Raw genomic sequence first — 15,525 nt, forward strand, 5'->3', positions numbered from 1 at the left:
ATCTAACATGGTGAGTCAATTAGATGGTTTAACAAAAAGGACAAATCTTTTAAATTGGTAAGAAAAAAAAAAGGTATACAAAAGATAACCTATAAGAAATACACAGGTTCAGCTAATCTAAAATATGATAACCTAACTAAACAACAAATTCCATTTCACTCTAATTGTTTTCTGGCTTTGTTATTTAGTTTTACATTTAACTAAGCAAAAGGTAATTTTTTTCTCTGCCAAGGACACTTTCTGAGATTTATTTTGTTGACTACATTTTCTATATTCTCTTTTTTTTAAAAGTCTTTACCACATACCTTTGTTTGTTTTTCATACTACTTCTGGATTTCTCTTTATTTCTCCTAAACTTTTCACAAATACCACCAGCCTGTGTTCTGTCCTTTTTACATCTTCTCTTTTCTTTCACCAATTTTGTTCCTTTTGTTCTTCATCTCCCTTCCTCATTACCTGACCTTGGATACTTTCATTTGAGTTATGCAGATTCTTCAAATATCCTTAGATTATATTTTGGGAGAAATAATATGTAGGAAAATGTTTAAACAATTTCATTTATGAATGAAAAATTGCTTGATAAAGGGCATTTATAATTTTATCTAGATTTGAATCCATAATTCTACAGATTGATCGTTGTAGATGGGTAGGGTTTACAATGACCAGAAGAAACAATTTTCAAAACAATTATACTTCGAAAAATATAAAGATAAGATAATCTTTATATCTAGAAATAACAAACAAAGTAAAAAATGAACTTCTTTGGAGAAAATACTCATGAAAATTTTTATAAAATGGCTTATTTTTCCTCTCCTGAAGATGTACTTAAATACTACTGCTAATACATTATGTAATCTCTTTAGTATATTTGTAAAAACAAAAAGAAAACAAGAAATACACACATATACTTGAATATATATAGAACATTTCTGAAACAATATATCAAGAAAACTGTTAACAGTGGCTACTTCTGCTAACAGAGAAGTAGGACTAAGAAAGGCAGATAGGATCTTTTTTCTTTTTTTTTTTTTTTTGGTCCCTTTTAGATTGTTTGAATTTCACCATGAACATGTATTATTAAAAGACAAAGTTCAATAAAATTTTTAATAAACTTGTGTTAGATTGTTTTTTACTAACCTCCAAAGCTCTCTTGTAGTCACCCAGGTGAAAAGCACAATATCCAATCCACAAATTAGTATCCTCTTCTTGTTCCCCAACATGACGTTTGAACTTCAGATTAAAAATTCATGAAAAACAATCATGAAAAACTTTGCAGAGTTAAACCCTTTGTTTTAAAAAAATTCTACACTAATTTACTGATGAATGATAAATAGAAGCGAAACTATAACCAGTTCAATTAAAACTATACCTATGGGTCTGAGTGCAATTACCTTGTAATTGTTACAGAAATTTATATTTTCAAATATTTCATATTTGTTTTTCTGTATTTACTTACACCTTACTCTAGAAAGTATTTAAGAGTACCCTTATAACAATTCTGGGAGATATGTAGGGAACAGAAAAATTATGTGAAATATTTAATGTTAAATAACTGAAAGTAAGAGTGATTAAGCAATGCAGTCAAGGCCATATAGCCAGTAAGTCTGGTGTCAGGGAACCTTAAACTAATGTCTGACTGAAGCTCACACACTAACACTCCATGCTCTACTGCATTCAACTTCACACTTCAATTATTTTTAGGTTATAAACTTTCACTAAGGACAAGCTGTCACATCACTCAGCTACACTTGAACAGGTTAGCCTACCAGGGCTACAAGAGTTAAGGATCTGCAGAGGACTAGCCTCATATACATCCATCATGAACAATATTTATGAATTCCTCAGCCTCAACAAAAGAAGAGTCCTATTTTAGTGGAAAGGATTGACACCTTGAAGGAGTCTGAATTACCATGGTAAGATGAAATTTTTTTCACTCTGCAGAGTGATAAATAAAAAACATGGGTGGAAAATCAAATGTGTACAGAGCATCACTGTAGAACTTACGGTACCTTAGCCATTATAGTATGAAAATACCTCTTTGATACTTGTTTGGGTTATGAAGTTATTCTTGTAGCCAGCTCCACAGCATTAGAAATCTTCCTATCACCAAATGCTATGAATTTGAGTACAGTGCCTTAAGACTGGAGAAATCCTTACTTGATGTCTCTTAAATTTGCCCCAGAAATGTCCTGAAGCCATAGGAGAGCTCATGAGATGTCCTCACCCCAAACCATGGCAGTTCCCATTCTTACCCAGCATGGCACTCCAACTGACAAGCTAAGAATGTAAGCATAGAGCAGAGTCTCCCTGCCAACTTAAAGACAGTCTAGGATTATACAATAAGGAAAATATAGTCACTGCTTTAAAGAAAAGAGAGAAGAAAAACAGAGACTGACAAAAACCAGACATATATACACACTCAGCCCCCTAATTTAGAGCTAGAAGGCCCTTCAGAGTCAACTCCCTCACTTTAAAAATGAGAAAACTTACACCAAAGAGGTTAAACAATGAGCTTAACACAAGAGCACTAATATGAAAGATAGGACTACATATGGGTGGTGGAGAAATACATGCAAAGCTAATGAAAACAATTATTCTTGATCAATTCAGAACAATGCTTTGTAGTGCTTTGGAGAAATGATTGTGGCATAACACAACCAGACAACACCATCAAAACTCTTCATCCTTTGGCACATCTCTTCACCCTCCTATAACATGCCCATCCCACAAAGCAGTTCTCAAAGTGCAGTCTCCCTGGACCACCTACATCAGAAGCACTTAGGCTACTTATTTAAAATGCAGATTCCTGAACAGCTCTGCAGACCTAAAGAATGAGAACCCCCAGGGCAGGAGCCCAAGAACCTACATTTTAATAACCAGCCTAGGTGATTCCAATGCATATTAAAAGTTGAGAACTACTGCAATAGAGATTAGAAATGTTTTCTGAGAATACAATATTTTAAAAAATAAACATAAAATCAAATTTGATCAGCAATTTATAATAGTAATTAACAAACCTCAAACTTGTTAGGGGCTGTAATAATGTGTGAACTAACACTGTACTAAATGTTCCTCCATATGCTTAGGTTAGATTCACCATTAACAGGACTAAACATAATCAAAAGTGGCCCCCAAGAAATAAATTTTAGTTCATATTTAATCTATTTTACAGTGATCATGACTGCTTTTTCATTAATTGAACTCCAGATCTTATCTCTAGTGTGACCCTACCTGCTCCCTCCACCAGCCCTGATTTCCTGGAAACTAATTTGGCAGCTATAGGACTGCAGTGAAAAACAACTTGGACTGCAGGAAAAAAAGAGAGGGAAAAAAAACAACAACTTCAGATTCTAGATATTCTGAGAATCAAACACATCCCTAATCTTTCTCTCCCCTCTTTTGCCAGACGGTCCACTGGTATTTTTCCACTGTCCTTACCCTGATTATGAAATTTAACTAATCCCCTGTCTCCCTCAGAGTTGAGATCAGACAGCATTCTGAGTTCTCTCTCCCCTACCTGTATCTATGAATAAAATCATCCTTGTCTATTTAACTTTGTCTAGTGAAACGTTTCTTTGACAATTAGCACGGAATCTGCACCTGACTACATTTACAGAGGATTCCTTAAAGAAGTGCCAAAACGAACCTATCTGTTCCACCACAGTGCAACCAGCCCTTCACCCAAGCATTCATCTATATTTGGTATTCATCTCCTAAGAAGCAACCTTCTTTGGACATTACCTCCAATAGGGTAATAGCTCCAGTGAAATCTCTTTGTGAAAGTAGCTCCTCTAGTTTTGGAATCTTCCTACCTTTCTTCTTTCTTTTGTCGGTGTGTGGTAGGTCTCCACCTACAGCAGGTTTGGCCCTTGAAAGCATCTGTGAAAGAAATAACGAAGACAGCTGTATGGTCCAATTCCCTTTATAAGTTTTAAACGGAAGAAGACAGCTCCAAGATTTACAAGTCAAATACCTAATAAGGAACACCAAGGAAAATTATTCAAAACTCTTTTTGTAACAAAGGGGTCGTCACCCAGTACTTCAGCTGACCCAAACAGCTACTGTCAACTTCTTCATCCTCTCCAGTTAGGGTAGGGTGAGAGATACTTTCGTGCAACTTCTATCATCTCAGCTGCCCTTGGTCTGCTTTCCATCCCACGCGCAGCTCAGGAAGGGGGAAATGGAGAAGCAACAGGGAAGAAAGCATCGAAGTGTTTACAGTTGCATCCTTGTACCCGCGGAAACACAGGGAGGGCAGGGGAATCGAATCATCCTCTGCTGACACTCTCGGACTTAACCCTGAAGTATCCTGGTAACCTCTAATCCCCAGTCCCAGGACCTACACTCAAAGTTCTCCCTTACTACTCAGAACTACTAACTACTAACCATCTTGGCGTCGGTCCTGTGAACCCGCTCCGTAGACACACAGCAAAGGCCTGGCCTCAGCGGATCCCAGCATCCACTCAGCACGCTCCGTTTCCATGGCAACCACGCTGGCGCTGGGTCCGTTCTGCAGAAGTGCTCGTCCGAGAACCAGTGCCCTCTGCTTCTTGGTTCTGTTCCATTTCTGCCAGCAGAAGAGTGGAAGGTCCTCTCTCGGAGGAGATCGTCGTTCTCTCTGGTGAGAACAAAAGTTTGGCTGTATCTCTATTTATGAGTTTACTTCAGGAAGAAATCAGTTAGAATCGCACTGTTTCTCAAAGCAAGGTTCTTGGGATAGTAATTTTCAAGGAACCACTTCCGATTTGGACAGCGTCAGGTTCCCTAGCAACCCCCAGGCGCTGTCTGACACGTGATCTCGGTCTCTGGAGGGTGTGGGAAGCTTGGGAAAAAAAATTCTGCTGAATCGAGGCAGTCGACGTTCGGAGGCGAGAGGACACCAAAATGCAGTTTCTTATTTCATAGACATATCTTCACATAATAAGAATATGTAATATTTTTTGATCGAACGACATAATTTATCTATCTTACTCCTTAACCCAGTTAACACAGTTGAGAAGATAGTCAATTTATGCAGAGCCAAACTCTATCAAACTGAGTAAATGTTCTCAATAAAGATTTTATAGCGAATTGGCATAATGTAGTCTTTAAAGGTGTGTCCTGGATTTGAGCCTACATCTGCCATTTCCTGGCTGTGAGACTTTGAGCAGAATATTTAGTATCTATAAGACCTAGTTTCCTAATTTGCAGAATGAGGATAATAACAGTGTTTACTTCATAGTGTCATTGAGAGGATTATGACATACTCCATTTATAGTAAGTGCTGTAGGTACTATTCATACTACAGCATTATAAGCACTTACAGTAAGGGCATATAGTAAGTGCTCAATGAATGTTAGTTATTATAAAGTCAATGAAGTGGATTCAACAGGGTTAGCTGAAGGACCAAACCTGGAAGCCAGCCAAAGAAGGGGAGCTGCAGGTGAGACTAGGCCAAGTGATGAGAGAATTACCTGGTTGATTTAAAAATGGGAAATATAGTCACAGTGTAAGCACCTTTCTTTGGGAAAGTGTTAGTGGGTTTGGATATAAAATTGTAAACCAAAGAACAAAAGAAATCATGATGAGTTTGCTGTTGTAATAAGGTTACTTGAAAAAACAAAGGCAATATTTGGGACATAATTATCCTAAAAAGTTACTTGTTTATCTGAAGTTCATATTTAACTGTAATTTTATTTGCCCTTTGATCAGACTGCAATATCATCGAGTGGAATCCAATATATGTTGAAACAGGATTATAATACATATTTGCATCCAAACAGAAGCTGAATGAAGATTGTGATAGCAATTTGTGCATTCCTTACCTAGGGCTATCCTCCCTCGTTTAGATGCAAGTAGTAACTGGGATTAAATGGAGCAGAAAGCAGCTCATATCCTCTGTGTTCCATAGGGTCTTTTGCATTGAATCAAGGAGCAAGAGCTGAGCTTGCTTGATGAGAGCCTTTTTCCAGGCCTTTGCTTCACGATGAACAAACTGCATCAGAGAATGGAGACTAGCCAGAACATATGTGGCTCCATTCGGGAAAATGCAGCTAGAGCCAACCTAGAAGGGAAGTAGCTTCCCACTGGCTTTCCTCTCCTAGTGTCTAATATTAATATGCAAAAGTGCTTTGAAAATGTTGCTTACCAGTTATTTTTATTAGAGTGCTTTATAAAGCTTTACCAAACTCTAATAATCAAGCTGACTCCTACTTCACATGCGCAGGGCTTGAGGCAAGAGTACATATGGGATACCATATCTCTGAATCTTGAACATTTAAAAATCAGCCTAAAAAACTGTTAAATGTTTTACATCCTTTTACCCTGACAAATATACCATCATGAAGGAGATCATGTTCAATGTAGAATTCTAGGGCTTCCCGGAATTCTGTGCTGGAACGTGGCAGTGTGGAGAGAGCAAGCCTCAGCTGTGGCCCTCAGCCCAAAAACTTTCACGTCTTATCCCAGGCTCCATCCCACACTATGAGGGGCTTTGTGTGTGAGTTTGTACACCCAGCCCATAAGTCCAAGCTCTAGTCATCCACTCTCCCTTAGCTGTCACCCTTGACAGACCCAAGGGGAGGACACCCGTGGAAGATACCCATTCAAGTGTGGAAACAGGGTTGGGCTTGTATGGAAGGTAATTAAGAGTCCTGGGTACCAGGCCATGGTTAGCTGGAGTACTAGAACACTTGGGCCCCAGGGACTCCTCATACCTGGTATAGAGGGCAGCCAAGGCACACAGTCCAGAGCAGGGGCCCTGTCACCAAGGTCTAAGGGTAGTATTGCTGATAATACTATAAACAACCCTGTTGAATTTGCTAAATGTATTGAAATGATCCCTGATTTCCAGCATTTCTGGATACTGCTTTAATTCTCTACATCCACTTTAAGGCTGTTTGATGTAGCCATAGCTAGGAAGGGCAGAATATGGTATTGAATACACTTGAGAAGAAGCTATGATTCCCAACTACAGCTTGAGAATCACCCAGGCACTGTGAAACACAAATAGCATAGGTACACAAAATCTGGTTGCACAACTAAGAAGCACAGCTGGCCCTTGCAACTTTACTGCAGTTAGTAAAGTTATGTTACTAACTTAACATTTTAAGATAATACAGTTTGTGGTGATGATTGTATGACTATATGAATTTACTAAAAAACAGTGAACTGTACACTTAAAACATGAATTTTATGATTGTAAATTATACTTCACTAAATCCGTTTCTTAAAAGAAAACAATCCACCTTTGTTCTCAGACAATTAGTCCCGAGTCCCTATTGCTCCAATTTAACCCTGATTCACAGTGATACTGACTCTGGGTCCTTAGAAACCATGTGTAGGAATTATGGCCCTGTCATTTAACAGGGCCAAGAGTTGCTGAGGGAATGTAAAAGGCTTTTGGCATTTCTAGCTAGAGTGGATTTTCCTTAAGGAAAAAAATCTCATGAAAAAAAGAATCCTCAACATTTCTGCTACAGAACCAGAGTACCTCTGTTCAGTGGCTCTATTTGAATGCTGTTGCTTTTTTTCCTTCTTTTGTTCATGAGGTTACTATCAAAAAGAATGCTTTAAAAACCGATTTTTATTCTACTTCCCTCTTAGGTAAGATATATGTGCTCATGGGAAGAAGATGCCTGATTGATTATTCTAAGTAAAAGCAAGAATGAGTCCAGTATTAAGCATTTGAAAATAATACTCCTTAAGGAAATTTGTTTTTCAATTATTTTTAAATAACTTATTTTTTCTTACTACAAAAGTACTGCTTATACTCTATGAAAATTCTGGAAGATGCTGAGGATTAAAATGAAAAATGTGAATTACCTATAAATTTAGAACTAAGAAACAACACCTATTAACATTTTAGTGTTTTATAAAGTGATTTAACAAATACTAACGGATAATATAGTCCTGGCTGAACTACTACTATGTTGGCAGACCTAGCTGATAAGCAAGCTATAGGTGATCATTGTTGAACCTAGATGAAGAGTACTTGGGGTGCAATACACCATTCTTTCTATTTTTGAATAGAAATTTTCCATAATAAAAAATTAAAAAGAGAAGTCTGTATGTTTGAAAACTCTCAAATTATTTCTTATGGCCAAATTTTCAACTTACATGAGTCAAAGACATGACAGTCAATATTTATGTTAACATAAAAAATAACTTGCATTTATACTAAAACTAAGTAGCTTTGTCAATGTGAGGATATGGAGAAAAAAAATTTTTCAACTTCTGACTGCTAAAATGCAATCGTTCATTTGCTGGAAAGATAACTTAGAAAACAGAAAGCAATATAATCATAAGAAAATGTAAACAGGAAAAATATTACGCATTCCAATCTGGTGACCACTGAAAGAAGGAACATTCTGAGTCAGCCAGCCGCTGCGGGGCGGGAGCGGGGTACAGCCAGGTTCGCTCCATCCTCCGCAGACGGCAGCCATTAGCAAGGATTGGAGATAAGAGAGGGTTATGTTCTTTGGAGTCAGAGAGAGACCCGGATTTGAATCCTTCCTCAGTTGATTCCTACATGTTTGACCTTGAGCAGTTTGCTTAAACTCTGAGTTTCAGTTTTGTCCTCTGTAAATAAAGATATTAAAACTCAACTCACTGAATTGCCATAAGAATCATCTGTGATAACTTGTGTGCAAGGCAGTATAACTTAGTAGTTAAGCATGCAGCCTTTGAGATAAACTGCTTGGGTTCAGTTCTTGACTCTACCACTTACTTCAGCTGTGTGACCTAGGTAAGTCACTTAACCTCTCTGTGCCTCCATTTTCTCACTTGTAAAACAAAAATGATAACAATAGTATTTACCTCCTAGGTACACTGGTTGTGAAAACAAAATGTTATACAAAGAGAGCAGTTAAAATAATACTGGGCACATTGTCAGTGTTACAGTTTTCATATTATTTTTACTGAGATAATTGAGATTTTAAGAGAAGTTGAGATAATCCATGTAGTAATTTGGAGCTGTTATGTACCCCAGGAAAGGCATGTACCCCAGGAAAATCCATGTTCTTTTAATTAATTCTTATGGGTGCAGACTTACTGTGGGGGGACCTTTTGATTAGGTTGTTTCCTTGGAGAAGTAACCCAGCTCATTCAAGGTGGGTCTTGATCCCCTTGCTGAAGTCATTTATGAGAGGATAAAAGACAGATGAAACTCAGAGAGCTGAGAGAAACTAAGAGATGAAATACAGAGTTTGCCCCAGAGAAGTTAAGAAAGGACCCATAGACCTCAGAAGGAAACACCCAGAGACATTTGGAGAGAGCCATTGAAACCAGAATCCAGGAGAGAAGGACCAGCAGAGGTCACCATGTGCCTTCCCACGTGACAGACGACCCCGGATTCCAGTAACCTTTCCTCAGAGCAGGTCTCTTCCTCTTGATGCCTTAGATTGGACATGTTCACGGCCTTAGAAATATGAATTTGTAATCTAATAAATCCCCTTTGAAAAAGCCAACCCATTTCTGGTATATTGCACTCCAACAGCTTTAGCAAACTGAAACAATTCACATACCATAAAATTCATCATTTTAAATTGTACAATTCCATGGGTTTTAGTATATTCACAGGATTGTGCAGTTATCATCACTGACTTGAGAACATTTTTATCACCCCAAAAAGAAACCTTGCACCTATTAACCGTCATTCCCCATTTCACCCTCCTCCCAGCCCCTAGCAACCACTAATCTGCATTCTGTCTCTATGGATTTGCCTATTTTGGACATTTCATAGGAAAGGAATCATATAATAAGTGGCTTTTTGTGTCTGGATGCTTTTACTTAGCATGTTTTTGAAATTCATTCATGTTGTAGCATTAATCAAAATTTCATTCCTTTTTATGGCTGAATAATATTCCATTGTATGGACACACTACATTTTTGTTTAAGTCTTTATTTATTTATATTATTTAAAACACTTAGTGCATAGTAAATGCTCAGGGCATGGAAGTCTTGTAAGCTTCTTGCCCCAGTGCGTTGGAGTCCATAGCAAAGCCTTGATCCTATTGCATCCTGGGTAGGATAGAGTGCTCAAGGAATTAGTCTAACCCATGAAAGGCCACACAGATGCAGCCTGGGCGTCTCCTGGCCTGTCATGTCCAGTTCTGCTTTGACTTTCCATACACTAGTCTCAGAGAGCTCAAGTTACATACTCTCTCTCTCCAACCAACACAACCTGGTAACCTGTTACAATTTCCATTCCCTCTCAACTGTGATCAATCCCTTTAGGCCCCTCTGAACCTATTCAGTATTTTAAAGTCCATGTTATTTTGCTTTCTGGGCCTCAGTTGTATTGTATGATCTATTGCCCCATAACAAATTACTCCCAAACTTAATAGCTTTTATTTCCACAGAAAAACTTGTACATGAATGTTCACAGCAACATTATTCATAATAGACAAAAGGTGGAAATAACCCAAATGTCCATTAGTAGATGAATGGATAAACAAAATGTGATATATTCATAGAATGCAATATTATTTAGCCATAAAAAGGAATGAAATCCTGATATATGCTACTCTGTGGATGTGCCTTTAAAAATGCTATGCTGAAGTGAGATATGGTAGGTTAGTATAGGTTAGAGTGAAATAGTGATACATCCAAAGTAATTTGGGCAGAGAATAAAAATATATTTGCAGGGCCCCTCTGAGGAGCCCGGGAAAATGTAGAAGTGTTGGACTTCCTTACCTGGACTGATGCTGATGTTGTCAGAAACATTGAGGACTGGCGCTTTGATGTGCCGAGCCCTCTATTATGGGACTTGCCCTTATGAAGCTCATTACCACAAAGGAGATGCTAAACTTGCATATAATTGTGCTTGTTGCTCAGATGTGGCCCTCTCTCTCTCTCTAACTAAGCCACCTCAGCAGGTGAACTCACTGCCCTTCCCCCTACGTGGGACCTGATTCCCAGTGGTGTAAATCTCCCTGGCAATGCAGGATATGACTCCCGGGGATGAATCTGGACCCAGCATCGTGGAATTGAGAATATCTTCTTGACCAAAAGGGGGATGCAAAGTTAAACAAAACAAAGTTTCAGTGGCTGAGAGATTTCAAATGGAGTCGAGAGGTCACTCTGGTGGACATTTTTATGTACTACTACATAGATAACACCTCTTAGGTTTTAATGTATTGGAATAGCTAGAAGTAAATGCCTGAAACGATCACATGCCAACCCAGTAGTCTGGAGACAATTGTATGGCAGTGTGAGATTACAAGGGGTGACAGTGTGATTGTGAAGACCTTGTGGATCACACTCCCTTTATCTAGTGTATGGATGGATGAGTAGAAAGATGGGGACAAAACTAAATGAAAAATAGGGTAGGATGGGGGGGGTGATTTGAGTGTTCCTTTTTGCTTTTATTTTTTATTCTGATTCTGATTCTTTCTTATGTAAGAAAAATGTTCAAAAATTGGGGACTCACTCGCGTGGAACCCACGGAGCAGGCGCCCAGGGCTCTGGGTGTACTCAGGCCGCCTGCACGTGAATTGCACTGGTGGGATCCCCTGCAGCATGATTCAAATCCAGCACCAAGAAATCAGATCTACAAATCTGATGTAGTTTCCAAGTTCAATCAAGTAGAGAAACTGATGAAAGAAGGATTTTCCCAAAGCCAGAATTCAGGCAATGAAGGTGGCTTTAAAAAATAAGAAATGCTCTCCATGCAACATATCTGCAGGAAAGACGCATTTACAATCATATCAATGCTGTTGCTCCTCTTCAAAATGTCACTCTCGAGAGGATCTAAGATGGCGGCACAGAGAGGAGTGGAAGCTAAGTAGTCCCCCTGGAACAACTAAAAAAAAACAGAAACAGCTAGTAAATAATCTGGAATAACTGCATGGGGACAGATGTGACCATCCACGCATCATACACCAACCTGAATTGGGAGGAATGCCCAAGATCACAGCATAAAATCTGTAAGTAAGAACTGCGGCTCCAAATCGGGAGACCCCTCCCCCACAGCCTGAGTTGCAAAGCCTTGTGGTACCAGAGAGAAGCTTTCTCCCAGCAAGCGAATATAGCTCAGCTGAGCTCCAGTTGGGGTTTTAATTAGTGAGTGTGAACTGCTCACTATGAGGTACAAATCCCCAACAAGTAGACAGAGGCTTTGGGTGACAACTGACCTTGGAGAGCCGGAGGGTCACCTCGGACTAGCTCTGTTCCTTTTTCGACTCAGTGGAGAAAGCCTCAGCCATTTTCAGTTCCCAGTTCTGTGACCCAGACGAGGGTGTGGCACAGGCAGAGAGAGACCATTGAAATGCTAATGACCTCCCCTTAAGGCATCTGTCTTCTCTAAGAGGAAAGGGGTGGGGCCCAGCTCTACTACTTGCCTTTCATTCAGAACTTACACCAGTCAAGAATTATAGGCTAATCTTTGCATCAGGCAGAGAGCACCCCTGCACGGCCCGGCGGCCCAGGGCTTCCCTTGAGGGACGACGCGCACTAGTGATGTAGCACAGCCTTCCCTCAGCAGAGGTCCTGGAAGATTACAGCTGAGAAGGGGAGCCCGCTCGGAAAACCCAGGGACGCTACATCAATGCCAGTGGTTTGTGAGTCAGTGACAGAGAGGGTCTGGGGCAAAACTGAAATGAAGGCTTAGACTCTTGCAATAGCCTTGAATCTCTGGGAACACCTGGGAGGTTTGAATATTAAAGCTGCCCTGCCTCCCTGACCACCCAGACACACACACCACGTTCAGGGCGGACGGCTCCAACAATAAACCCAAACTGAGTTCACCAACTGAACCCCACAAAAATCATTTCCCCACACACCACAGAGACAGAGTTGGGGAGAACTGACTTGAGGGGTATAGATGACTCGCAGACGCCATCTGTGGTTAGTTGGAGGAAGTGTACGCCACCAACTTGTATTTCAGAAAAATTAGTTTGGTATTTTTTTTTTAACAACTTGAAAGAACCCTACCAAGCAAAGCAAATGCCAAGAGGCCAAAAAAACAGAAAATCTTAATGCATATGATAAAACCAGACGATATGGAGAACCCGATCCCAAACACCCAAATCAAAATACCAGAAGAGACACAGTACTTGGCACAATTAATCAAACAATCACAATTGAGGAATGAAAACATGGCACAGGATATAAAAGACATGGAGAAGACCATGGAACAGGATAAAAGGGACATAAAGAAGACCCTAGAAGAGCATAAAGAAGAAACTGCAAGATTAAATAAAAAAATAGAAGATCTTATGGAAATAAAAGAAATAGTTGGCCAAATTAAAAAGACTCTGGATACTCATAATACAAGATTAGAGGAAGTTGAACAACGACTCAGTGTCCTAGAGGTCCACAGAACAGAAAATGAAAGAACAAAAGAAACAATGGAGAAAAAAATCGAAAAATTCAAAAAGGATCTCAGGGATATGATAGATAAAATAAAACATCCAAATTTAAGACTCATTGGTGTCCCAGAAGGGGAAGAGAAGGGTAAAAGTTTAGAAAGAGTATTCAAAGAAATTGTTGGGGAAAACTTCCCAAACCTTCTACACAATATAAATACACAAAGCATAAATGCCCAGCAAACTCCAAATAGAATAAATCCAAATAAACCCACTCTAAGACATATTCTCATCAGACTGTCAAATACTGAAGAGAAGGAGCAAGTTCTGAAAGCAGCAAGAGAAAAGCAATTCACCACATACAAAGGAAACAACATAAGACTAAGTTGTGACTACTCAGTGGCCACCATGGAGGCAAGAAGGCAGTGGCAAGACATATTTAAAACTCTGAGAGAGAAAAATTTCCAACCAAGAATACTTTATCCAGCAAAACTCTCCTTCACATTTGAGGGAGAGCTTAAATTTTTCACAGACAAACAAATGCTGAGAGAGTTTGCCAATAAAAGACCTGCCCTACTTCAGATACTAAAGGGAGCCCTACCAACAGAGAAACAAAGAAAGGAGAAAGAGATGTAGAGAATTTTAACAGACATATATAGAACCTTACATCCCAAATCACCAGGACACTCATTTTTCTCTAGTGATCATGGATCTTTCTCCAGAATGGAGCATATGCTGGGACATAAAGCAAGCCTCAATAAATTAAAAAAACAAAAACAAAAACAAACAATTAAACATATTCAAAGCACATTCTCTGACCAGAATGGAATACAAATAGAAGTCAATAATTTTTTAATTGTAACTCCACTATTTACTTCCTACATGATACAAAATACACAAACTCTAATGACAAATCAATGGTTTTGAACTCAATGTAAAATATGTAACTTTTAACAAGAACTTTATAAAGGTGGGGGAATGGAGAAGTATAGGAACATAGTTTGTGTGTCCTATTGAAATTAAGTTGGTATCAAAGAAAAACAAGACTGTTATGGATTTAAAAGTTTAATTTTAACCCCCACAGTAAACACAAAGAAATTATCAGAGAATATGACCATAGAGATGAAAAGTAGAGTATGGGTTAAGAGAAATAGGGGAAGGGGCAATGGGAAGTTAAGAAATGAGCGTAGGGTTGCTGTTTGAGGTGAAGGGAAATTTCTAGTAATGGATGGTGGGAAGGTGATAGCATTACAACATTCTAAATGTGATTAATCCCACTAACGGAAGGCTAGGGAGGGGGTGGAATGGGAAGATTTAGGCTGTATATATGTTTCCACAATTGAGGGGAAAAAAAAAGACAGTCTAAATAGATGACAATTGAATGCCAAGGATGACCCTGGATGGGATCTGAGGATGGAGGACAGGAGGCTCAAAGAGACATAAGGAAAAGGAAATACAGAATGTAAGCTTTGTATCATTGTTGAATCTCTTGTACTTCTTGGCTGTGCTTAAAGGGATTGCATAAAAGAATGTTCTTGTTCATGGGAATTGTATATGTAAATTATAGTGTTTGTTCAAGGATGTGTGCAGCTAGCTCTCATATGTTCAGAAGACAGCAACAGATGATGGATGATATATAGGAAGAGAGGGAGGGAGGGAGGGAGGGAAAGAAATAGCGGTGTGACAACATGTTAAAGTTAGTGGATTGGGGTATTGGGGGAGGAGGGTCAGGGTATGCTGGAGTTCTGTGTATGGGGTTTGTATTGTTTTTGCAACTGTTTCTATAACTTTGAATTTATTTCAACATAAAATTTAAAAAAATAGTTTGGGGTGATGAATACACAACTATATGATGGTACTGTGAAAAGTGATTGTACACTTTGGATGATTGTATAGTATATGAATATATCTCAATAAAATTGAATTAAAAAATAGATTGGGATGATGAATGCATAACTATATGAAGGTACTGTGAACAGTTGATTGTACACCATGGATGATTGTATGGTATGTGAATATATTTCAATAAAGCTGAATTTAATTAAAAAAAACCCACTATGCTAAGTGAAATCATACATAGTGTATGATCTCATCTGTATGAAATGTCCAGAATAGATAAATCTATAGACACAGCCAATAGATAAGTGGTTGCATGTGCTGGGGTAGAGGGCATAGAGGGATTGAGGAAAAGGGACAACAGCTAAAGTGTACAGGGTTGCTCTTTGGAGTGATGAAAATG

At 38.8% G+C, this 15,525-nt stretch overlaps 1 protein-coding gene across 1 annotated transcript in view; it reads right to left on the reverse strand.

Moving 5' to 3' along the window:
* TTC26 (tetratricopeptide repeat domain 26) overlaps window positions 1-4,477 on the reverse strand; it is a 112,692-nt gene extending 108,215 nt beyond the window's left edge. The window contains exons 1-3 of the mRNA XM_037836061.1: window positions 4,387-4,477; window positions 3,742-3,879; window positions 1,138-1,230 (exon numbers count right to left, since the gene is read on the reverse strand). Of these exons, the coding sequence (XP_037691989.1) occupies window positions 1,138-1,230; window positions 3,742-3,879; window positions 4,387-4,389 (234 nt within the window). The 5' untranslated portion in view covers window positions 4,390-4,477. The remainder of the gene's footprint in view (window positions 1-1,137; window positions 1,231-3,741; window positions 3,880-4,386) is intronic.
* Between the last annotated feature and the right edge of the window lie 11,048 nt (window positions 4,478-15,525).

Source organism: Choloepus didactylus, chromosome 5 (assembly GCF_015220235.1).
Source record: "Choloepus didactylus isolate mChoDid1 chromosome 5, mChoDid1.pri, whole genome shotgun sequence".
NCBI lineage: Eukaryota > Metazoa > Chordata > Mammalia > Pilosa > Megalonychidae > Choloepus > Choloepus didactylus.